Source organism: Canis lupus, chromosome 7 (genome assembly GCF_003254725.2).
Source record: "Canis lupus dingo isolate Sandy chromosome 7, ASM325472v2, whole genome shotgun sequence".
Classification (NCBI taxonomy): domain Eukaryota; kingdom Metazoa; phylum Chordata; class Mammalia; order Carnivora; family Canidae; genus Canis; species Canis lupus.
The window spans coordinates 62,257,004-62,283,339 of record NC_064249.1 but is presented as its reverse complement, the minus strand read 5'-3'; the positions used below and the strand labels follow the sequence as shown (position 1 = coordinate 62,283,339).

The 26,336-nt window shown below is 34.6% G+C and overlaps 2 protein-coding genes and 1 long non-coding RNA gene across 7 annotated transcripts in view; 2 read left to right on the top strand and 1 right to left on the bottom strand.

Annotated features, from left to right (window-relative positions):
• The window catches only part of PSMA8 (proteasome 20S subunit alpha 8), a 123,427-nt gene that overhangs the window by 13,206 nt on the left and 83,885 nt on the right, over window positions 1–26,336 (top strand). The gene's annotated exons all lie outside the window — the stretch shown is intronic.
• Window positions 1–26,336, bottom strand: part of SS18 (SS18 subunit of BAF chromatin remodeling complex) — an 80,956-nt gene that overhangs the window by 28,819 nt on the left and 25,801 nt on the right. For all 5 annotated transcript variants that reach the window (XM_025429267.3, XM_025429266.3, XM_025429269.3 and 2 more), the window contains 2 exons: window positions 13,985–14,138; window positions 9,937–10,158 (listed from right to left, as the gene is read on the bottom strand). In XM_025429267.3, coding sequence (XP_025285052.1) covers window positions 9,937–10,158; window positions 13,985–14,138 — 376 coding nt within the window. The remainder of the gene's footprint in view (window positions 1–9,936; window positions 10,159–13,984; window positions 14,139–26,336) is intronic.
• The window catches only part of LOC125755467 (uncharacterized), a 53,135-nt gene that overhangs the window by 3,203 nt on the left and 23,596 nt on the right, over window positions 1–26,336 (top strand). The window lies entirely within an intron of this gene.

Below are 26,336 nucleotides of genomic sequence, written 5' to 3'. Positions count from 1 at the left end.
ATAGCCATTTAAAATGAATAGGACTTTTTATAACCTAAAATGTACATCTGTTCTCATCAAGAGTTTTCAATAGTTCATAATAAGGCATTTAGATACAATATCAAGGATAAAAGAACAGCCAAGTAACTAAGAAAATCCCAGAAACCTAGTAAAGTCACTGTAACCAATGCAAACTTAGCTGAGTTTCCTAGCAGCCAATGAAAAAAACAGAAGCACGATAGATTCCAGTTACTAAAAAGGACAGTTCATCTAGAAATACAAACTTTTAGATACATTTTCATGAAAATATTAAAAAGTATTAAAACATACTAGTACCAATAACTTTTGTTGTTTGTTTAGTAACACAAACCATTCTTATATGTATATGTAGTTTCTTATATTAACCGTTTCTTAAAGCTGTGATTTTCAACCTTGGGTGATTCTGTCCCCCAGAAGACATTTCAGCAAATCTGGAGACATTTTTAGCGGTCACAATTGATATGAGTGGTGGTGATACTGCCACCTAGTGGGTACTGGACAGATATACTGCCAAACATCTCAAAACGCACAGGGCAGGCCCTCACAACAAATTATGCAGCTCAAAATGTCAAGTGTTGAGTCAAGAAATCCTGGATCCTCAAGAGCGTAATTTTAAATCACAAGCATCTCTACAAACTAGTCTAGGAATTATATTATGAATTTAACTTTCTGAAAAGGGATGTATTATTGCTTAATAAACCCAAAAAACAAAAGACTGGGTAATTTCTTAGTTATACCTCTTACATAGTTTAAACTATACTATATTAGAAAATTAATTCATAACAAAGACATTGCTAAATATCTATCATAGTCAACTGAAAGAACTCCAAAAGCCTCAGTAGAAAGCTATGGAGATGGACTGCATTAGAACATTACGTTCGTGTCACTAAGCAGGAAAGCTGCAAACTTACAAACCATCTGGCAATGAAGAGATTATCATGCCCAGAATTATTGAGAGAAAGGATTGTAAATAAGCAGGACTTAGCATATTTGTTAAAATTTAATTTCTAAAATTACTCCTAGAAATTCTGGTTTAGCCGGTATAGGATGGGGCACACAAATCTTTTTTAACAATTTCCTCAGATGATTCTGATCCACATAGTCTCAGGACCACACGATGAAATAAAGATCTAAGAGAAAGAATAATCAATCATCCACTTATATAAAAGAAGCCGGACTATGGTTCATATAAAATGTTTAAATTGGAATAGGACTGCATCTCATAGAGTACTTAAAGATGTTAGCTATAAAATGAATCCTAGGGGGTTTGTGTTATAAATATATCAAAATTCATCAAATGATACATTTAAGACCTACACATGTCATTGTATGTAAATGTTACCTAAAGAAAAAAATGTTTTAAAAAATAAAATTTTTAAATGTTAAGCCTTAACGATACGCAGACTAGTGTTTATGGTTTGAATATACTAATATCTGCAAATTACTTTGAATGCATTCTAAAAAATATGATGCACTGATTAGTGCATTAACAGATTATAGATTACTAGATTAACAGACAGATAATAAACAAATTTAGTAAAATACTAACTGTAGAATGAAGGAGGCAACTATACAGGTACAATCCTTCAAGTTTCATGTATGTTTGAAAATTACATACTAAGTACTGGGGAAAAAATTAAAAATTAATCTTAGAAGAATATATATAGAACTCTCAAAACCCAACAGTAAAAACCCAAACAATCCAACTAGAAAATGGGCAAAAGACATGAAAAGACATTTCACTGAAGAGGATATACAGATGGCAAATAACCACACAAAAAGATGTTCAGCAGCCACTAGGGAAATGCAAATTAACACCACAGTGATTTATCACTATACATTTTTAGAACAGCTAAGATTAAACAAAATGACAATATCAAATGTTGACAAGGATTTGGAGAAAGCAGATCTCTCATATACTGCTGGTGAAAACGTAAAATGGCACAGATACTTTAGTAATCTATTTGGCAGTTTCTAAAAAAACTAACATATACTTAATATGTGATCCATCAACTGCACTCCTGGTATTTATCCCCAAAAAATGAAAATTAAAAAAATTTTAAAAAAATGGTTGGGCACCTGGGTGGCTGGGCATCCACCTCTTGAATTCAGCTCAGGTCATGATTTCAGGATCCCTGTGTCAGGCTCCCCACTCAGTGCAGAGTTAGCTTCTCTTTCCCTCTCCCTTTCACCCCTTCACTCACACACATTCTCTCTCACTCTAAAACAAAGTAAATCTTTAAAAAAAACTTAAAAAAAAAAGAAAAAAGGAGGCATCAGGCTAGCTCAGTGGAGCATTCTACTCTTGATCTTGCTATCATGACTTTGAGCCCCACATCGGGTAGAGAGTTTACTTAAAAAACAAAACAAAATGAAAACAAAAAAAGGAAAACTTATCCAAATAAAAACACGAAACTGTACACAATTGTTCATAGCACTTTTACTTAAAAAGGCCAAAAACTGGAAACTAAAATGTCCCCCAATTGGTGAATGGTTAAACAAACTGTGGTATATCCATACCTTGGAAGTCTAATTCTGCAATACAAAGGAACAACTGATACATGCAACAACTTGAAACAAATATTATGTGGAGTAAAACAAGTCAATCTCAAAAGGTCTCCTACTGTATAATTCTATTTATAACATTCTGAAAATGACAAAATTATAAAAACGAAGGAGTTAACAGTGGTTTTGAGGGATTACAGATGGCTGGGGGAAAGAGACACATAGCATCTCTCTGTATTACCTTTGTAACTTCTTGTAAACCTGTAATTATTTCAACATAAAAAGGTTTTAAAAACGTATTGTGGGGAGCCTGGGTGGTTCAGTCAGTTAAGCATCCAACTCACGATTTTGGCTCAGGTCATGATTCCACAGTGGTGGAATCAAGCCCTGCATCCGGCTCCATGCCAAGCAGGAAGTCTACAGGAGAATTCTCCCTCTCTCTCTGTGCCCCTCCCCCTGCTTGTCTGTGCTCTCTCTTACACTCTCTTTCTCTGTCTCTCAAATAAATTAATCTTTCAAAATAAAGTATCTTAATGAAACTTAGTTTATAATCTATTGAAGAAACTCATCTGGATTTAGTTCTCTACACCCAAAAGGTTTTTGGTAAAACTGATGATCATCTATTTTATCTGACAGTGACAGTTCTTTCTTCGGTTCATTCCTAGAATGACAGTTGATGGATGACAAAGCATAGAGAATACTAGTTTTCTAATTTGTTATGGCATGAGGAAATGTAGCTAATCAGTCAACAAACAGGATAGAGTAGTGAACAAGACACAGTTCCTGACTTCACAGAACTTAGAGTTTAGGGGAAAATAATTAAATGGATATTACAAATAATTATGTAATTACAAGTACTCAAACTTCTGCTACAAAGAGCCTAAGAACAGCCTACTTACTATACCTATGTAGACTGTAGCTTGTCTGTAGAGTAACTTAAAACTTGTAGAGTAAGACAAGTAAGAAAGGGTGATTTTTATTTTATGCTTTATTCTAAATTTTCCAGATATTTCATAATATGTTATTTTTATAATCTGAAAACTGTCATCATTGGGGAAAAAATTACAACCTTGAAAAGCTCATTCAATACAGCAATGATCAATTTATAAACAAAATATCTAATCCTAACTATAATGACTGTATATACCTAAAGCTGTAGCAGAAACCTGCAATATTAGCAATATTACATAGATTTGCCAATTTTACAGAGAGAGGAGTATACACACAATTCTCATTCAAATCGACTAGAAGTCAAACACATTTCCATGAAATAAAATATTTGAAATAATTTCTTCATTTGTAAACTTTCTATGTTGTACTTGAAAGGAGAAAAATAGTATTATAATATTTTTTCATATTGAAGATTTACTGTATTTATTAAATTGGGGATTCCTATAGCTCCTGAACCCGAGTGAGGGCTTCTGGTCATGCCCAGAAGGACTCCATATTACAGACTAAGATTAGTAATTTGGACAATCAATCAGATCTACACAGTGGAGCGCCACTATAAACTCTGAGCATGGAGGCTCAGGGGAACTCCCCTGGTTGGCCACATTCTATGCGTATTGTTTGTTACACACTGGGACCAGGAGAGTATCCTGACTCCCATGGACAGAGAAACTCCACATATGGTGCCTCTTCTGTACTTTTCCCTATGCACTTTTCCCCTTGGCTAACATGAATCTCTATCCTTTCACCATAATAAATCATAACTGTGGGATCAACAATTTTCAGTGAGTTCTGTGAGCTATATTCAATGAATTACTGACCCTGAAAGTGCTTTTGGGAATCTCAGAACTTGCGATTGATACCAGAAATAAGGGCAGTCTTAGGAACCATTCCCCAAAACTCTGTAGTTGGCTAAATTCTTGGAGTTAGTAACTTTTCTATAGCTTGGCCAACTGTCATCTTCCTTTCTAAGTATGGATCAGCTTCCAGCATTTTATCCTTTGTACTTTCAATGTTATGAAATGTCTCCAAAAATTTCAATATGAAGTATTTTGCTGGCCTTAAGTTTTTCTCTGGGACATTTTTTTTTTTTTTTTAAGATTTCATTTATTTATTCACGAGAGACACAGAGAGAGAGGCAGAGACACAGGCAGAGGGAGAAGCAGGCTCCCTGCAGGAGCCCGATGTGGGACTCGATCCCAGGAATCCAGGATCACACCCTGAGCACGAGGCGGGTGCCAAACTGCTGAGCCACCCAGGCATCCCTCTCTGGGACATCTTTGTTCTTTTCATCACAACCTGTTTTCTCATGTTATGTCAGTGAGTTCACCTTCACTAAGTACCTGCAAGTACACATCTAGAGTCTCTCAAATGGCAGCAGTGTCAACATTCCCAGTCAGCAATTTCTTCTCTAACTCTATTTACAAAGGATTTGGATTTCATTTTTAGCAGTATTACTTCTCATTTCCCTGCTACACTTTTAACTTTTGTAAAATACCACATAGGTTGATAACTGGGAGCCAAGGAAGCAACACAATTACATACTCTGCTATATGCCCATAAAATGATAGATATAGTGACCAATCACTGACAGCATCTAAAAGTAGCATGAGAGGGGAATCCCTGGGTGGCTCAGCAGTTTAGCGCCTACCTGTGGTTCAGGGCATGATCCTGGAGGGATATGGTTTTGTTAAAAGGGAGTATGGTTTTGTTAAATAAATCATGTTAGATCCACATAATGAATGCTATTTTTAAAATGAGGTAGATCTGTAAAGACTGAAAACAAAGAGGCACAAGGAAATAAATATACTACTACAATATGCATGCACAAGTAAGTGCCAGGCTTTTCTCAAGCACATCTGCTTGTTACAGCTTTTACCATGCAAAAATCTACTGCATAATAAGATGATAAATATAACACTCCTGCCTATAATATATACTCTTCACCCTTTATATTTGCATTAAAAAGGTACTGAAAGAAAGAATTCCCACTATTCCAACATCAAGCCTCCAGATCAGACCGTTACCTGATATGTAAATCAAAACTTACTACTTAAATGTACCAGGACTTTAACACTATTCAGACAAAACTAAAACCAGAAATGAAGTTGACATGCTTAAAAGAGACAACTGATAAACTTATCTCAATTTTTTTGTTATATAAAAATTAAAGTTTTTTATTCTGGCCAATTTCATATAAACTATGCAAACAATTACTGAATCAAGGTTTTTATATTTATCATTTTACTTTACTTATTAAGTAATTTAGTCAAAGGTGTCATATACAAATAATCTACAGGGCCAAGATCTGGATCCAACTCTGAAGAATTATATACATGGAACTTGTGAAATACATGTTTTAACATAAATACAGTAATTTGTGAAAACTCCTTACATTCAAATATATAATTAGTAAAATGATGTTAAATGAGAAAAGCTATAATCATTAATGCCTAGGAATAGAAAATATATTGATTCTATCAAATGTAACTGTTGGGTCATTTTCAGAAAGCCCTGATATTCTAATATGACTTTTAGCTCTAATGAATATATCTGTTGCTTTACTAAAGAAATATATTTAAGGTAGTAACTCTGTCTTTCCAGGTTATTATATGACACTGGGTTTAATTCCTATTCATTGAAGAAACAGATTTTGTCTCCTCTCAGGCATTGTTCTAGGCACTAGAACAAAATAGTATGAATACAGATAAAATTTCTTTCTTTTTTTTTTTTGATAATCCGAATGAATTCAAGTATTTGAATTCTAGTGAAGTTTATGCTATATATAGGAGCAAACAGATCCAATTATTTAAGAAAATGGTCATTCACTTTGAACAAGTCTTAAAGTTCAAAGTGATAATCCCTGAACTTTTATCTGAAAAGTAGTGAAAAGAACACAAAGTTTAAGTTGGATGAACTATTTACAACATTTTGCCAACAGTATAAGAAACAATTCCTAAACCTTTCATGGAAGCAGTAGACTCTCTAAGAAAATATAGAGTAGATCCTCTAAGAGTACATAGAGAAAATGACCAACAGTTATTTATTTTATGTTAGAGAAGGGGTCTGGGGAGTGGGGGTAGAATCTCAAGCAGACTCCCCGCTGAGCAGAGAGCCTAAGAACAGAAAACTTTATTTATTTATTTATTTATTTTTTAAATAAGTTTTTTTTTTTTAATTTATTTATTCAGAGAGAGAGAGAGAGACTGAGAGGCAGAGACACAGGCAGAGGGAGAAGCGGGCTCCATGCAGGGAGCCTGACACGGGACTCGATCCTGGGTCTCCAGGATCAGACCCCGGGCTGCAGGCGGCGCTAAACCGCTGCGCCACCAGGGGTGCCCAGAACAGAAAACTTTAAATGCAAAACATGTAGCTTATTTTTAAAGCTACCTAAGAAAACAAATTTTTTAAAGATTTATTTTAAAAAATAAAAAATAAATAAAATAAAAAATAAAAATAAATAAAAATTTATTTGAGAGAGATAGAAAATGCACAAAAGGGAGAAAGGCAGAGAGAAACACAAGTGAACTCTGAGCTGAGTGCAGAGCCCAAGGGGGCATTGGGGGAGGGGGGTGGAGGCGGCTCCTGGATCTCATGACCCTGAAATTGGACCTGAGCCAAAACTGACAGTCAGATGCGTAAACGCTCAACCAACTGGGCCACCCAGCCCCCCCCCAAAGAAAATGTTTTATATGAAATGAATATTAAAACTTTAAATAAAACTCATAATCAAATTTTTTTTCATCCAATAGATAAAATAACTTTACAAGGAACTTCTAGGATTAAAAAAAGTAGATATTGCTATAAACTCAAATATCTTTCTTTTGTGCAATTGTAATTTTTTAGTGTTCTTTGTATGTGAAATATCAAAATTTAACTGCAAAGTTATTTGTCCTGAAGATATTTTTTAAATATTGAGAAGTTCCTCACTAATTTCCATCCTATTCTTTTTTGAAAAGTAACTTTTATTTCTTTAAATCAGATCTCTACATAGAAAGTAAAGTATAGAGAAAAGGACTATTAAGAAATTCACAGATTGGGACACCTGGGTGGCTCAGTGGTTGAGCATCTACCTTCGGCTCAGGGTGTGATCCCAGAGTCCAGGATCAAGTTCCACATCAGGTTCCTTGCAGGGAGCCTGTTTCTCCCTCTATATCTCTGCCTCTCTCTCTGTGTCTCTCATGAATAAATAAATAAAATCTTAAAAAAAAAATTCACAGATTACACAAAGCAAAAAGCACTGACTACTATAGTAAAAAGAAAAACTGTACATTAATAATACAAATACAAAATACGACATTTTAAAAAAGAATAGTTGGTTCCTAAGTTTAGAACAAATAATTCTTATAAACACCTCAATTACTTTCTCCAAAAAGTTACTACTTTCTACATACATATTGCTGCATGCACTATTTTTTTGTTCTTCAGATCTTATAATGTCATATCAACCCATTCTACAGCAACATCCATTCTTGTGCAAACTCTACCCTTTTTTAAATTATATTTTCTAAGCAGGGTGCCATCATTACTGTAGTTACTGTGAAATCTACCAATTTTCTTGCTCTCTCTCCTGTTAACCAAATTGTATAGAGAAACATTTGGACTCCCTTCTAATTTTTTTTTTTTATTTATTTATGATAGTCACAGAGAGAGAGAGAGAGAGAGGGGCAGAGACACAGGCAGAGGGAGAAGCAGGCTCCATGCACTGGGAGCCCGACGTGGGATTCGATCCAGGGTCTCCAGGATCGCGCCCTGGGCCAAAGGCAGGCACCAAACCACTGCGCCACCCAGGGATCCCTGGACTCCCTTCTGACCTGGCAATGAATGGATCTTGCTGTTATTTTGAACCTTTAATTGGCCTAATTTAAAAAAAAAAGAAATTTCATCATGGGCACTAAACAAATTTGAGGAAAAAAAATGGAGAAAGCGTCAGTTTTGTGAGGCTACCCTGACAACTTATTCTACTGTCTCTCTTTGTTTTCAGTGTATCTCATCAAAATTATAAAAATTCTGTATTAATCTTTAAATATTAAAATATATTATTTCACCATAAATAATTATCAACAGGTTAACCTTAACTTCCTTTATCTGGGTGTGCTTTGGTGATTTGTTTTTCAAAGTCAAAATCTAGAAAATTTTATTGCATTAACCTCACATTTTGTAACTGAAATAGCTGTAGGCTGGCAATATGCCAAATATTTTAAAGGGCAATTAGTAGAACAGAGCGCCACTTACTGGTTTTTTGTTATTATTTACAAGAATACTTAAAAAAAGAAACATGATAATAATTTCATTCTCTGAGAATGGTAGTAAACTTTAATAGACTTATAATAGAAGAATACAGCAGCATTTCCACTCAACACTCTAATAAACAAATTATGTTAAAATTACTTCTTAATGCTAAAATACAACATCAGAAAACATTCATAAAAATTTAGGGAAATTCATATAAATATATCCTTAATAAGTAAAATAAACTACAGAATAAAGGTTTTTTATGGTGTTGTACTTGTAAAGATAAAATTATTTTCTCAACTTTCTAGCTCTAAACCAAATGCTTGTGGTTATTCATTTATTAGCTTGAAATAAAATTTTTTAAAATCAAAATCCAAGAATCTCAAATAAACCGTCCAAAAGATGTAAAGATAAAATAATCTTTAAAGGCTTAATTAGGCAAATTAACTTCTAAGTGTAAAAAAAAATTATTTTAAACTAGTTTCAAACTCAATGTTCCTTTTTTATGGATATGGTTGTTACTTCAAACTGTATCTTCATGAATCAGCTACAAACTTGAAACAAAGGTTTTATTTTCAAAGGATAGCATTCTGTCAAGAATGACATAATGGGCTGGGGCACCTGGGGGGCTCAGTTGGTTAAGTGTTTGCCTTTGGCTCAAGTCATGATCCCAGAGTTCTGGGATCCACCCCCAAGTCCAGCTCCCTACTGACTGGGGAGTCTGCTTGCCCCTCCCCCGCCCACAACCACATTCTCTCATATAAATAAATATTTTGAGACACCTGGGTGGCTCAGCGGTTGAGCGTCTGCCTTTGGCCCAGGGTTTGCTCCTGGAGTCCCGGGATCGAGTCACACGTAGGACTCCCTGCATGGAGCCTGCTTCTCCCTCTATGTCTTCTGCCTTTCTCTCTCTCTCTCTCTCTGTGTCTCTCATGAATAAATAAATAAAATCTTTAAAAATAAATAAATAAAATGAATGACATCAGGGACACCTGGGTGGGTCAGTTGGTTAAGCGTCTTACTTCAGCACTAGTCATGATCTCAGGGTCCTGGGATAAAGTCCTGCATTAAGCCCCAGTTGGAGCCCCATGCATGGGGCTCCGTGCTTAGCGGGGAGTCTGCTTGTCCCTCTGCCCCTTCTCCTGCTCATGTTCTCTCTCAAATAAATAAAATCTTTAATAATAATTTTTAAAAACCTTTAAAACAAAGAATGACATCAAGTTTATTTACCTTGGTTTGGTTGCATGTTCATATTTGGTCTGGGGCCATAGCTTCCTATTGGTTGCCCTTGACTCATTGTCATCTGATTCTGTACTGGCATGCTCTGTGATGATGGCACAGAATGGTTGTAACCTCCCATGGATCCATGGCTACTTGAAGGCATGTTCATGGAACTGTTTGTCATATTCAGTTGATTGGGTCCAGGTCCCTGAATAGGCATATGGTTAGGCCCTTTGAAGAAAAGTGGTCAGAATCAAATAAGAAAGTTAAACAAATGGTCTATTAAAAACTTTAAAAAGCTTTTAATTTTTTGCATACCATAATAGTAATACCAAACAATAACTTGAGTATTTAATCAATAGCAAACAAAGTAAATGCTTTACATGAATGATAGCAAATATTGTGAGGTAGATGCTATTCCCATTTTACAGATTAAGAAACCGATGCTTTTATAAGCCAGCAACATTCTAAAAGAGAAAAGCAATGATGAAAAAAACATATAAAATCTGGAGTAATTAAAAGTAGGTAGTATTAGCACATAAATGAATTAACAGATCAATGGACCCAGAGGAGAGTCTAAAAACACACCCAAATTTCTAATTTTGTAAAATATAATAGTGGTAAAATTAAACATCCGTAGGCAAAACAAAGACAATTCAATAGTGTGACCAGTGAGTAGTCATCTGGAAAATGGCCTACCACATTCCTTCTACCAATAGTTCCAGATGAATAAAAAAATTCAGCATTACGGGATCCCTGGGTGGCGCAGCAGTTTGGCGCCTGCCTTTGGCCCAGGACGTGATCCTGGAGACCCGGGATCGAATCCCACGTCGGGCTCCCGGTGCATGGAGCCTGCTTCTCCCTCTGCCTATGTCTCTGCCTCTCTCTCTCTCTCTCTCTGTGTGACTATCATAAATTTAAAAAAAAAAAAATTAAGCATTACAAAAGAAAAAAGAAAAAAAAAACCTTTACAAGAGATTTTAAAAAGGAGAACTTTCAAAATAATCTTGAAGCAAAAGGGCCTTCTATTCTATGCCAGAATACCCAGAGCCATAAAAGACTGATAAACTAAACTACATAAAAATAAAAAATTTCAATATGACCAAATCAGACCAAACTAAACAAAATAATAAAAAGAAAAACTGGGGAAAAATTATTAACAAGACCTATCACAGATAGAACTAATGGCTTAGTGTATAAAGTAAGTAAAAGACCACCAGCAATAAAAGAAATGGCAAATGACACAAATAATCAGTTCACACAAAAACTACCAAAGGGACATAAACATGAGAGGACTGCTTGCTTCAGCTTCACTTACAATAAAAAGGCCAATTAAAACTATGAGACTCTTTTTTCATCTTTCAGATTTCAAAGACCTGAAGTTTTGATCTACGACAAAAAGTAATTTCATACATTGTTGAGGTATATAAATATATAAATAAGGACTATTTTTAAGTAGAGCAATTTAGCCATAATAATACCATATTTTAAAAGGCCTATACCTTTAACCCAGCCAACCGCAGTTCTATAAATATACAGGTCTTTGTGCACACATAGGCATAAACGCTAAACTGCATATGCATGTTTATTTACTCATTTACTTATTTACCTTTATTTTAAGGCATATTCACAGAAGCATAATTTTTAATACCAGAAGACTGGAGATAATCTGTATTTCCTTCTAAGGGAATTGTTCAAATAAGTTAGGGGCATCAACAAAAAAAGAATGAATACAGCCAAAAGCACGAGGCAGCTCTTCATGTACTGAATGGTCTCCAAAATACATCACTATATACTCATGGTCTCTAAGATATATCTTCAAGAGGGAAAAATTCTACATATAATACTACAAAATGTATGCTACCAATTATTTTTTAAAAGAATAAGACAAAAGAAAAAGTGTTATGCATATGTTCTGGATACTGAGAATATCTCTTGAAGGATAACTAGACACCAACGACTCTCTGGAACAAAGTATGTGGAGGAGATGGCTTTGGTACCTTTTGACTTTGGTACCGAAGATTTTTTAGTACTATTTTTTAAATCAGCTAAATGTTTATAAAAAAGAACCTGAAACTAAGGCCATTTGACCAAGATCAAGGAGCACAGAAGTAGCTCTACAACTTAGATTATAAAGTATTGAAAAACAAAACTAAAATAGGAAATTAAAAGCCTAGATACAAATTTGCGCTTATAAAAACACTGGCTAAGCTCTAATGAGGAGCTCATTAAATAAAGGAAACATAAGTAACTGGACTTCAATTTTTCCTACATGTAACTAGAATTCTTTATAAGAAAGTTGTTTTGGAAGCTCTATAGTATTCTAGACAATGTAGGTCATAACCAGTTGAAAATCTCTAGTTTATAAAGGATATAACTATTCCAGATGGCCTTATACAAAAACCCAAATGTCATGTTAACAATAATTACATTGCTGCTCAAGTGCTCCTTTGGCCTTAATCTTGAATGTTACATGAAGAAGTTACGTTAAAATTCTAATTAACAGTACTACCATAAAAAAATACAAAATGCCTAACTTGCTAATGTGCATTAGCACCCTTCCAGTTCTAAAAACAAGAGGTCCTGATGAGGTAAATGTGAATTCAGCAAGAAGCGTCTTCCTGACTACAACCTAATAAGTAGTTACGACTTTATTCCTACTCCCACACAGGGTGCATGTTGTGGGGGCCACAGATTGTGATAGGCCTCAGCAAGAAATAGAAGGCTGCCACCGAAACGGCACCACCCTCCTACATGATCAATCACACATCAATCTTCTATAAACCAGGCTACCTGGCTCCTTTTGCCCTGTGTTCTCCTTTACATCATTTACTGTACCCATTGTCCCCGGACACCAATGCTATCAACCAACACAATCAGCTATGACAAGAATATCCTAAGGATGCTAATTACTAATTTTAGAAATGAATTGCTTTATTTTAATTTACTTTCATAAAAAAATTATTTCATTATTGCTATTTGTATAATATTCTATTTTTGTTAATGAAAATAGCCTCTGTCCTATTTTTTTTTTTAAGATTTTTATTTATTTATTTATTCATTCGAGACACAGAGAGGGAGAGAGAAAGGCAGAGACACAGGCAGAGGGAGAAGCAGGTTCCATTGCAGGAGCCCAACGTGGGGACTCGATCCTGGATCTGACTGGGCTGAAAGCAGCACTAAACCGCTGGGCTGAAAGCAGCACTAAACCGCTGAGCCACCTGGGCTGAGCCACCTGGGCTGTCTTTAGAAAATAAAACTATTCTCAAATTAAATGCAGAAAAACAACCAAAATTTATGGGTATGGGTTGTAGCTATCACAAAAACAAAATAGTTTAAAGATACTTTTCAGTTTAAAAGTTCAAACCAGCAAAAAGTAACTAATTAAGCATTCATTTGCCTGGAAACTATTCTAGGTGGCTCCAAACTTAAAAGAGGATGAATAGTAAAGGGAATATCTCACTATATAAAACATCTGACATTTTTTTTCTTCTTTTAACTCTGCTTTAATGTCAACTTGCATATTTATAATATACTGTAAACATATGTATTCATAAAAATCTACTCTCAGCTTCAATAGTATCAATGAGGAAATACTAAACACACTAGCACTTACCAGATTTTCTTTCTTTTCCCCCTGTTTTTTCCAGCAATGTTGTTTCTGAGACCAGTAAATTTTTTAAATGCAAAACCCAAGGAAATGTTATCATACCCCTATAATCTATAAAGAGATTTTAATTCTTAAGTCATGGCACAATGCCTTTTTTTCCAAAAAGCTTCTAAAGCCAGCTGTATTGCATAGTTTCAGACAGACTAAATTTAGCCAGTTCTGTTCATCAGAGGAATGCTGTGTGTCAGCTACATCAAAGCCCAAGGGCAGCCTGATAAACACTGAATACAGGTCACGTAGCTCTGTAGCTAACAAACTCTAAGAGAGCTTGTACTCGGGGGCATTCAAAGCAGTTTTGTCATCAACAATCTAGTATCCCTTGAGCCCCCATGTCGTTTCAGTTGCTAAGCAACTCCGGTGTTAATGTCTTAGAGGAGAAAAACTTACCAGGCATCTGGCCGTTCATCTGGTTCTGCATGTGTGGTGCAGGAGGACCCCCACCTACCATTCCATCTGAAGGCATGTTGTGAGAGCGTGGAGGTGGGGGAGGGCCGCTCTGATTCATCCCTCCAGGACCCATAGGCATATTCTGTGTGGGTGGCTGAAAGAAGACAGTTTAGTAAAACAAGAGAAACAGTTAGGCTAATATATTAAAGATGCATATAACAGTTGCCTGTATTATTAAACTGAATAGAAACAAAAATACAAAAGCATTTCAACTTATTCTAATGCATTTTAATCATGGACTAATTATTTACATCAAATTTAATACGCCCCCAAAACTTATCTTAGTATGAAGAAATCATCTGACAACCTCAGACCAAAAGAACACCACAACTAAAGTATATTTGATTTTACAAAATCTCAATAGTGAAAATAATTTTTTTAACATTTTATACAAAAATTCACATTTATTTATATATAACGTGTCTATACACATATTTTAATGTGTCTATTGTTATTTAAATTATGTTTTTAAAACTTAGATCTCTTTTCATTATTTATATTTAAATATGTTTACCATTAATGATGTATATTATATCTGAAAAGATGCAATAACAAAAAACTATAAAAGGATCAGAAGCTCCAAAATGTGATATACAATGTACTACTGTTCGAGAGGAAATAAAGCAATTTTGGCAAGGGAATGTTTTAAACCATGAAGACTCAGTTCAGTCCAACGTTTTTGTGCCGACGACTCCTATAGATGGGAAACATTACTGATGGCCTCCAAGGGTACAGAGACAGCTGCCTCAAAAGGATGCCTTTGGCAAATTTCCTAATGAAAGTGTGAAGAAAATCACTGACTAACCTTGAGAGTTCACAAAAGGGCGAAAGGAAAAACACAGATAGAAGGTGGTCTGCAACACCTGGCTCTTCTTAGGGATATTTTGGTGAAGAAAGCAAATGGTTAGTTCTTTCCAATCCTCATTTTTAAGCCTACAAGAGAAGGAGCTATATTCTTTACACATCTATTTCTGCCTTCTCTATTTCTCCTTATTCTAAAAACCTAACGTCCACTCTTATCATTTTAGTCATTATCTTCCTCCCACATTTTTACATGGCTAGTTACTTACCACTTCTGTACTATCAAGATTTTGTGAACACAGTCCTCTCTGGCCCCCTTAACAGATAAACACTGTCTTATAGCCATCACATGCAAATATTCAAATCTCCAACCATTTAATAATCATTAACATTGATACAAATAACCTAACTACTCTAATAGTTCCCATTTAAAATTCATATTTTTGGGGCGCCTGGGTGGCTCAGTTGGTTAAGTGCCTGCCTTCAGCTCACATCATGATCCCGGGATCCTGGAATTGAGCCCCACATCAGGCTCCCTGCTCAGCAGAGAATCTGCTTCTCCCTCTGACCCTCCTCCTTCTTGTGCTCGCTCTTTCAAATAAATAAAATCTTTAAAATTAACCAATTAATTAATTAAAATTCACAGTCTTAGCACATCTGGGTGGCTCAGTCAGTTAAGTGTCTGCCTTTACCTCAGGTCTTGATCCCAAAGTCCTGAGATCAAGTACTGGATTAGGCTCTCGGCTCAGCAGTGAGTCTGTTTCTACCCCTCCCTTTGCTCCTCCTCCCACTCATGTTCATGAGCTTGTACCCTCTCTCTAATAATAAAATCTTAAAAATAAATAAATAAATAAATAAATAAATAAATAAATAAATAAAATTCATGGTCTTGGTTTCTTCACTACTAAACTCAGAAAATAATTGTTCTTTATTAAATACTTCAATTCTCATTTTATTTTTTTAAGATCTTATTTATTTATTTGAGAGAGCAAGAGCACAAGCAGGGGCAGCAGCAGAGGGAGAGGGAGAAGCAGGCTCCTGACCAAGCAGAGCCCGATGTGGCACTCGATCTCAGGACCCTGAGACCATGACCTGAGCCAAAGGCAAGACACCTAACCAACTGAGCACTCAGGCACACCTTCAATTATCATTTTAAATTCTTCACCCACTTTGGATTCTTTAAACTCTTAATGACTTCCTTCAGTTTTGTTTTTTCTTTAAATTGCCAAATATCAACTCAGTGTCATGTATCTTACTTGGAAATGATCTTTTACTATGCTACAAACATAGCTGACTTTGACCCTCTCGTTTGAAAATAAAAATCCCTCTTTTTATATTCTCGTCCAAATTTTCTGCTGAAAATTTACGTTCTCACTGTCAAAAGATACCAGTTTTTTCATTTTCTTGTGATGCATTTAATGAACATCAGTATTCATGGCTCCCATCATGAGAGTAGCTTGTATCAAACTAACCTTCCTGCTAATAAAAGTAATAAAATCTAGACAATGTAAAAACTGTTTGAAGACACTGAAGAGCAATATACAGAGAGAAACAAGGAAAGGCTACAACTCTTGAAAGAAGGGAAGCATAGAAGATCAGCTCCATAAGCACCTTTGCTTTTTCCTTGACTTTGTTGTGTAACAGGAAAATAGAGTCCAAGCAGAGGTGGCAGCCCAAATCGATTAAGAAGAAGAGTTCTGGGCTATCAGAAAGCTAAAAACTAAAGAATAAAGTCCCAGAGTGAAAGAATCATAAAAAGGATGAAAATTCAAAAAAAAAAAAAAAAAAAAAAAAGAAAGAAAAGAAAAAAAAAACTAGCATAAATAGCAGTTAGGAGGCTAAAGAGCTGAGTGGACTATTTCAACTTCTGCCCAGTGCTAGAGCAGTATAGACTGGAGTATAACCTCTATGAAGTTAGAAAGGCCTTCATAAGCAACTCAAGCTCTCTGTTGAGACTTCAAAAAGGCCCTCCTTAAATTAAAGTCGAAATGGAAATCTATCAGCCCTAACAAATTTTATAGTTGGCACTCAGTACTCAAGGTAATCTAGCACTTCACCTTCCAAAGGAAAACTTAACTCACTGGAGGAAAATAACACCAAATACAGCCCCTACAATTGTTCAATGAAGAATTACAAGGCATTCTAAAAAAGAAGAAATGGCCAACCCTCATTAGGAAGACTATAATAATTTAAAAAAAGAAAAAAATTACAGAAAGTAACAAAGATTGGCAAGAATGTGGAGAAAATGAAACTCTCCTACATGTTGGCAGGATTGTAAGGGGTACAGCCACTGTGGAAAACAATTTGGCAGTTCCTCAGAAAGTTAAACATAGAGTTACCATATGACAGAGCAATTCCACTTCTGGTACAGACCCAAGAGAACTGAAGACATGTGTTCACACAAAACTTGCACACAAATGTTCACAGTAGTATTATTCATCATAGTCAAAAAATAGTAAAAAATTTCAAATGTCCATCAACTGATGGCTAAGTAAAAATATCCATACAACAGAACATTATTCAGCCACAAAATGAAATGAAGTACTGATACATACTACAACACAGATGAATCTTGAAAACACTACGCTAGGTTAAAGAAATCAGAATCGAGGATCCCTGGGTGGCTCAGCGGTTTAGTGCCTGCCTTTGGCCCAGGGCGTGATCCTGGGGTCCGGGGATTGAGTCCCACGTCGGGCTCCCAGCATGGAGCCTGCTTCTCCCTCCTCCTGTGTCTCTGCCTCTCTCTCTCTCTATGTCTATCATAAATAAATAAATAAATAAATAAATAAATCTTTTTTAAAAAGTACTTTAAAAAAAAGAAATCAGACTCAAAAGGCCACACATCATATAATTCCATTTATATGAAATATCCAGAAGACATAAATCCAGAGACAATGAATATAAACTAATCAGATGTTGCCAGGGGGTGAGTAGACGAAAAACTGGGACTGAGTGTCAATAATTATGAGATCTCTTTTTGAGTTGACAGAAATGTTTTGGAATAGTGGTGATGGTCACATAACACAGTGACTTTACTAAAAACCACTGAATTGTATACTTTAAAAGGTTAATATGGTGAATTTCATGTTATGTGAATTTTTTCTCAAATTTAAAAAAAATGGATGAATAACAAAGAGAACATAGAAAAAGACATATAGGTTATTCATAGTTTGGAACTATCTGAGGAACCTTAAAAAAACTGATACATTCAAAAGCAAAAAAAAAAAAAAAAAAAGGATAGGATAGATGGACAATTTTAGCAAAATCCTAGAATTCTTGAAAGAGTAAAATGGAAATTCCAGAACTGGAATATATAGTCAATAAAATTAAGAACTCACTAATTTACAAACAGTAAAACAGAAGACGGGTAAAACTGGAAGAAATGTACACAAAAGATGATACACCAAGAGATATAAAGGAGAGAATAAAGGTCCCCCAAAAAGCATAAAGACAAGTACAACATGCTACAAAGGTCTAACACACATCTAACTAGAGTTAGAAAAGTAGAGAAAATGAAACATAGGCAATATTTGAAAAAACACTAGTCAAAAATTTTCCAAAGCTAACACGAGACATTAGTCTCTCAAGTAAACATGTCAGGTTCTATAAACCTCAGAAGAATATGAAGAAAACCATACCCAAGTCAAAGTCAGAAAATCTTAAAAGTAGCCAAAAAAAATAAGACACAGGGCAAGGACAGTAAGACTAACAAACATTTTTTTTTTATCAGAAACATTAGAAATGGAAGGCAATAAAATGATATCTTTAAAATAATGTCAAAACAAGAAAATAAACCAAACAATCTAGAGTTCTACAAGAAAAAATATCCTCCAATATGAAGATGAGTTAGTAAGTTTCAGATAAACAAAAGCTCAGAGAACTTGTTACAAACGAAGGGAATTCATCAAGTTAAAAGACAACAATCTCAGATGGAAGCACAGAACTAGAAGATTTAATAGAAATGAAAAGGTAACTATTTAGACGAATATACATTAATATTAATAATTAAAATAATTAAAGGGATGCCTGGGTGGCTCAGGAGTTGAGCATCTATCTGCCTTTGGTTCAGGGTGTGATCCCGGGTTCGGGGATCGAGTCCCTGCGAGGAGCCTATTTCTCCCTCTGCCTAGGTCTCTGCCTCTCTCTCTCTCTCTGTGTCTCTCATGAATAAATAAATATCTTTAAATAATAATAATAACAATGACTTGTGTGGTTTAAACAGACATAAAAGTATAAAACTTACGACAGCACTAACACAAAGCACAAATACAAAAAGGATAAATGAAGCTACACTTACATATCTCTTGCATTTCTCAAGTGCTACATCTACAAATTTAGACTGGAACCTAACCAAGGATGCACACTGTAATCTCAAAGGCAACTATTTAAAAATGCATACACATGTAAAAATGCACAGCTAAAAAACCGGTAGAGAGGAAAAAATAATGCTTGATTAGTTTTGAGAAAAGCAATAGAAAACTAATATTCTCAAATTCTACTATATCATGTTCTGCATTAAATGTATCTGGACACAACATTTTGATTAGGTGACAAATATTATTAGGATGGATTTCTAAAACCCTCACCTCTATTCTGTTTACAAAAAATCTACTTTATGGACACATATGTTAAGAGAAAAAGATACTATACACTAATCACTAATAAAAGTATGGTGAGGTCACTATATTTATATCAGACAGTTGAGTTAAATCAAAAACCACTACTAAAAACACTAGAGGAATATTTTATTATAAAATCAGTCCAACATAAAAATTTATGTAACAATCATTTGTAGACATCTCATAACACAACTTCAAAGTCTTTAAAGCCAAAGTTGATGTACCCAAAAGTAAAAATAGAATAATCCATAATAATGGTTGGATTTTGGGGGGAGGAGATTTATTTATTTGGGGGGGTACAGTAGGGAGGGAAAAAAATAATAATATAAGCTTCCGCTTCAAACAGCTAAAAGAGACAGCAAGTCAAACCCAAAGTAGTACAGAGAAGGAAGTAACATGGATGAAAACAAAACTCAACAAATTATATGCAATCTTCCAGAGAACACAAAAAAAGGAGAAAATTTTCCAATTTTTTTTTAAAGACTGTATTTATTTACTTGACAGAGAGAAAAAGTGCGGAGATGGTGAAGGGTTGAAGGAACAGGAGAAGCTGACTCCCCACTGAGCAGGGAGCCCAACGTAGGGCTTGATCCCAGGACCCTGAGATCATGACCCGAGCCAAAGGCAGATGCTTAACCAACTGAGCCATCCAGGCAGCCCAACAATTCTCAATTCTATTATGAGGTCATCAAAACTCTGATATCAAAACTTAAAAAGGACATTATTAGAAAAAAATCTACAAGCCAAACTTTCTCATGAGCATAGACACAAAATGCTAAACAAAATTTTAGCCAATAAATCAAAACTGTATTCAAAAGATGATGCATTATTCTACCCATAGTGCTTATTCCAAGAATGTGAGCTGGTTTAACTTTTGGAAAGCAACCACTGTAATCCACCAAATTACAAAAAAAAAATAATAAAATAAAATAAAATAAAATAAAAATAAAATAAAATAAAAAATAAAATAAAATAAATAAAATAAAATAAAATAATAAATAATAAAATATAAAATAAAATAAAATAAAATATCACATCTCAGTATATAAAGAAAAATTATTTGATAAAATTCAACACCTACTCATAATACAAATTTTTAAAAATTCAGGCGCATCCTTAATTTAGTGAATCTAATTTACGAAAAGTTTGCAGTTAATATCTTACTGATAAAATATTAGACTCTTTCTTCTTGAATTCAGGAATAAGACAAGACTATCCACTAACACCATTATCTATTCAACATAATAAATAAACCCATAGACAAATCGATAGCATTAAGAACAGAGATAAAGCACACACAAAAAAAAGTTTGGAAAAGACACATAATTGTTGTTATTTACAGATGACATAATTGAATGCACAGAAAACCAAGAGAATCTGTAAAAAATTATTTGAATAAGGTAACTAGATATAAGATCAATATGTAAATATCAACTGGATTTCTATATATTTCCAAAAAAAAAAAGAAAATGAACTTTTATTTTTTTTTAAAGATTTTTATTTATTTATTCATGAGAGACACAGAGAGAAGCAGAGACATAGGCAGAGAGAGGAGAAGCAGATTCCATTCGGGGAGCCCGACGTGGGACTCGATCCCAGAGCTCCAGGATCACGTCCTGAGCCAAAAGCAGACACTCTACTGCTGGGCCACCCAGGCGTCCCAAAAATGAACTTTTAAAAGCATATATAATAGGATCAAAAAAGTGAGTAACTAGGAATGAATCTAAAAAGATGCGTAATACCTCTATATTGCAACACTGTTGAAAGAAATTAGTTTACTAAATGGAGGGATATACCTTTTTTTTTTTTCTCTCTCTCTCCAGGATACACCATTTTTATTGATTGGAAGACTCAATATAGTAAAGATGGCCGTTTACCCCATAAAGATAGCCGTTTACCCCATGCTGACCTAGAAATTCCATGCAATCTCTGTCAAAATCCCATAAGGCTTTTTGAAGAAAATTCACAAGCTGATTCTAAAATTTATATGGAAATGCAAAGGAATTAGAATAGCCAGGACACTCCTGAAAAAGAACACCACTAACTGCTACAATAATTGAGATATGTGGTTGGTGCAAGGATAGATAAAAGACCAACAGAACAGAAGTGAGAAACAGATCCACACATACAGTCACCTTACTTATATTCAATGGATAAAAATCATATTTCCAATAAACGGTACTATATTAACTGAATATTCTATGAACAAAAATGAATGCTGACTCCTATGCTCAGATCATTCACAAATTTAACTTGCAATGGATCATGGATATAGACTTTTAGAAGAAAACATAAGCATATTTTCATGACTTTGATAAACTATTTCTCAAACAACATACAGAAAGAAAAACAAGATCAATAAATTGATTTTGTTTCAATTAGAAACTCTGTTCGTAAAAAGATCATAAAGAGAATAAAAATAGAATTTTCAAAATGAGAGAAGATAGCATAGTGAAGAAAACAACAAAACTAAAAGGCAACCTATGGAATGGGAGAAGATATATGCAAATAACTTATCTGATAAAGGGTTAGTGTCCAAAATACACAAAGAACTTATAAAACACAACATCCAAAAACAAATAATCCAATTTAAAAATGGGCAGAAGACATGAACAGACATTTCTGTAAACTGATGCAGCCATTGTGGAACAGTATGGAAGTTGCTCAAAAGGTTAAAAATGCAACTGCTCTACAATCCAGCAATCATTATACTGAGTACTTACGAAAAGAGTACAAAAACACTAATTGAAGTGGATATATGTACCCTGTTACTTCCAGTACCATTATTTACAAGAGCCAAGATACGGAAGCAGCCCAAGTGTCCATCAATTGATGAATGGATAAAGATGTGGGGCATGTGTGTGCATGTGCGTGTACATATGTGTGTACAATAGAGTACTATTCAGCCATAAAAAAAGAATGAAATTTCGCCATTTGCAATGACACAGAGCTAGAGGGTATAATGCTAAGGGAGATAAGTCAGTCAGAGAAAGATAATTACTATGATTTCACTCATATGTGGAATTTAAGAAAATGAGCAAAGGGGGAAAAAAAAACCTAGAAACAGACTCTTATTTATTTATAGAGAATACACTGATGTTACCAGAGAGGAGGTGGGTGGGGGGATGGGGTTAAATAGGTGATGAGGATTCAAGGAGTGCACTTGTAATGAGCACCAGGTATTGTATGAAATTGTGGAATCACTATATTTTCTACCTGAACCTAATTTAGCACTCACTGTATGTGTACTGGAATTAAAATAAAAACTTTAAAAAATATTACACAGCCAACAAAAGATTTATATCTAGAATATATTTTTAAAAAAAACTCCTACAAATCAATAATAAAGACAACTCAATGTAAAAATGGACAAAAAAGGCACCACAATTTTTTTTGTGATGAAAGGATTATTCTGTATCTTAACTGTAGTGGTGCTTACACAGATTTGTCAAAATTCATTAATCTGTATAACTAAAATGAGTGAATCTTATTTTATGTGAATTGTACCTCAAATGATACTTCTTCAAGAAAACCTTCCCTATCAGAATAATCAGGCCCTATTATCTCCTAGAGTTCTAAATACCTTTCCTTCATAGCATCTATTACAAATGTCATTTAAAATGTCTGTGAGGGCAGCCCGGGTGGCTCAGCAGTTTGGTGCCTGCCTTCAGCCCAGGGCCTCATCCTGGAGACCCGGGATTGAGTCCCTGCATGGAGCCTGCTTCTCCCTCTGCCTGTGTCTCTGCCTCTCTCTCTTTGTCTCTCATGAATAAATAAATGATCTTTAAAATAAATAAATAAAAAATAAAATGTCTGTGAAAAGAATGTTTGTGTAATTATTTAACATCTATCTATTGCATATGTTAAATTCTGTAAGACCTGGGTCCGTGATTGTATTTATTTATCACTTATTGCTCTCAATCACCTACTATCAAATAGAGGTATTCAAGAAATATTCACTAAATGAAAAAATTATTTTAAAATATAAGCAGCGTTTCAAATCCAATTAGGGACCAATATTTTTGTAATAACTTTCATGTTTCTTATTGTCAAAACTGCTTATTCTGTATACTCCACATCTCCATTTAGAAAACTATCAGACATCTCAAACTTGAAATCTTTAACACTAAATCTCTGAAATCTCCACCACTACCCCCCCACCCAAATCCCTTTACCCAATAGTTTCAGTTGATGGCAATTTCATCACTCCAGTTGCTCTCTGAAAACCATGGAGTCATCCCTTACATGTCTCTTATTCTCATCCTCTGCTTCCCACATTCAATTCTCAGCATATCCTTTGGAGTCTACCTTTAAAATATACCTACAATTTGACAATTCCTTCCACCTCCTCCTCTGCTACCATGGTGGTACAAGCCACCATCACATCTCTCAAGATGTTCACTGAAATAGCCTACTAACGGATTCCCGGCTTCTATTCATGCTCCTCTGTCATCAATTTTCCACACAGTGATCAGAATGAGCTTATTCAAATATGTCAATTCACTCTTCTGCTCAAAATCCTCCAAGAGCTTCCAATTTCAAGGTAAAAACTAAAGTCACTACAAGAGCTTGCAAGATAGATTTGTCCACACAACTTCCTTACATTACTCTGTTCTAGCCACAAACTTCATGTTGTTTCTTGAACAAGCTAGGCACAGTTTCACTTCAGGACCTTTCCACTGCTTGTTTCCTCTGCCTAAAACATTCAAGTCTTTGGTCAAATGTCACCTTCTCAATGAGGTCTTCCTGAGCACTCTACTTCATACTGCAAATACCACCCCCCACCTCCAGCATTCCTAATAAATCTCTCCCTGCTCTATGTTTTCCTTTTCAATAGCCCTTATCATCTTCTAATAAGTTATATGATTTAATTATTTATTGTACCTGCCTTGCTTGCTAGAACATAAAACCCAAGACAGCAGGAATATTCATCTGTTTTGCTAACTAATGTTCTAAAAGTACCTAACTATTGTTGAGACACAGTATGCGCTTAATATTTAGGAAATAAATGAACTCTCGAACTTAAATTATTTAGTGTAAAATTCTGACTATAAAATTATCTTCAATGTTTCTTTAAAATATAAAAATATCACCGTAAAACATAATTTTTAGTTTAATAATCCTTCCTCTGTGCAACTATCATTCATATAACTGTCATTAGTATACATTCCCACAAGGAGGCACTAAAATGACACACAGAAATAGGAGATTTAAAAATATTATGCAAACAGGAGGAATATATATGTATATATTTATATTTATATATGCATACATATATAAATACTGCCAAAAGCTAACAGATGACCAGTACATACACAAATAAAAAGAGTCCGACTGGTCAACCAAGAATGGATCCAAAAGCCTTATCATTACATTTGTCTTACTTCCTAGTCCTATGTCAATCTCACCAAAAATTAGTTCTATACATATCTGAGACAGTTCAGAAAGATCTCCTTGATTCCTTACTAATTCTGTAAGAAATGTCAGAATACCATCATGAGTAGCCTTGAACTGATATAGGTTTTTGATCTTACCAAATGATTTCCTCAATTTAATAATCTTAAAAATAATAATCTCATCAGTTATTATATCATCTTGTCCCCAAGCTAATACAGAATTTAGTCCTGCTATAAAACCTGACCAGTTGAACTTTCGCAACTAGCAACATTTTCCACTTATTTTCACAACATGATCCTCCAAACTTCCTAAGGAGTTATACCCCCAAATGATTCACTTACCAACAATATTCTCCTCAGTTAGTAATAGGTTCCCCAGAAACTCAACCTTCATTTTTGAAATAGCAAACGCTCTCACCATAACAAATGCAATGTTATACTATCTCCACTATGAAAAACTAAGCCTACCTAGCCCTAATGATGTTAACTACTAAGCAGTCACTCCATATCCATATAATCTTAGGGAATGAAGTATTAGCCTTCTTCCCAGACCAGGAGAATTCTCTGGTATATACTTCCAAAGAACTAATCCCCTCCTAAAACATTGGGAGACAGAATCTAAGACTTTCTTAGGTTTGTAATAATACCATCAGTTAAGAAACAGGAATGTATGTATTTGTTTAATCTTGAATTTATTATATTTTTACATCTATACCAATCTCGCTAAATTACAAAGTAATGTGCAATCATTACAAAAACATTAACAACGCAAACAGGAAGCATTGTTAACGTGTGTGTGTGTGTGTGTGTGTGTGTGTGTGTGTGTTTAGCTTTTAAAAGTAGGGTCACACTATTGTGTGATTTCTTTCGTTCTACTGTAGGAATTACTCTTTATCAACATATAATTCAAGAGTGTAGAATTCAATGATACAAGCTATAAAAATTTTTAACCCACCCTCAATACTGAGACTAGTTCTCAATTTGTTCTTGTTTTGCTAATGTAAACAATGCTTAAATTAACAGTCCCATAGAAAAACTTTTCTGCACTTATTCTGTGCAAATTAAGAGTGAATTACTTAATTCCCAACATTTAGGTTCTTTTTTTTCTCAAACAGAAATGCTTCTCCTTTAGAGAAGTGAGCTAGTGAGCTACATTATTTTCAATTGTGACAAAGGGAGAATCTTTGGGTTTCTTAGTACAGGCAGAAGCTACTTTTGCTAATTTAATAATAGTCTGCCAAAAACTGTACATACATACATATATATACATATATACACAAATATTTATAAATCCTCAGTAAGATATAACCAATCTCTTTACATATGTGGGCTGAATAAGTGCCTGAATCTCATATATACTGTCTAGCAGAGTTATAACATGATTCTTTTCTAGGATTCTGAAATGACATAAGCAATGGTACAGGAAAATGCTCCCCATAAATCAATTCTTTACAAATTATAGGGTTACCTCTTTTG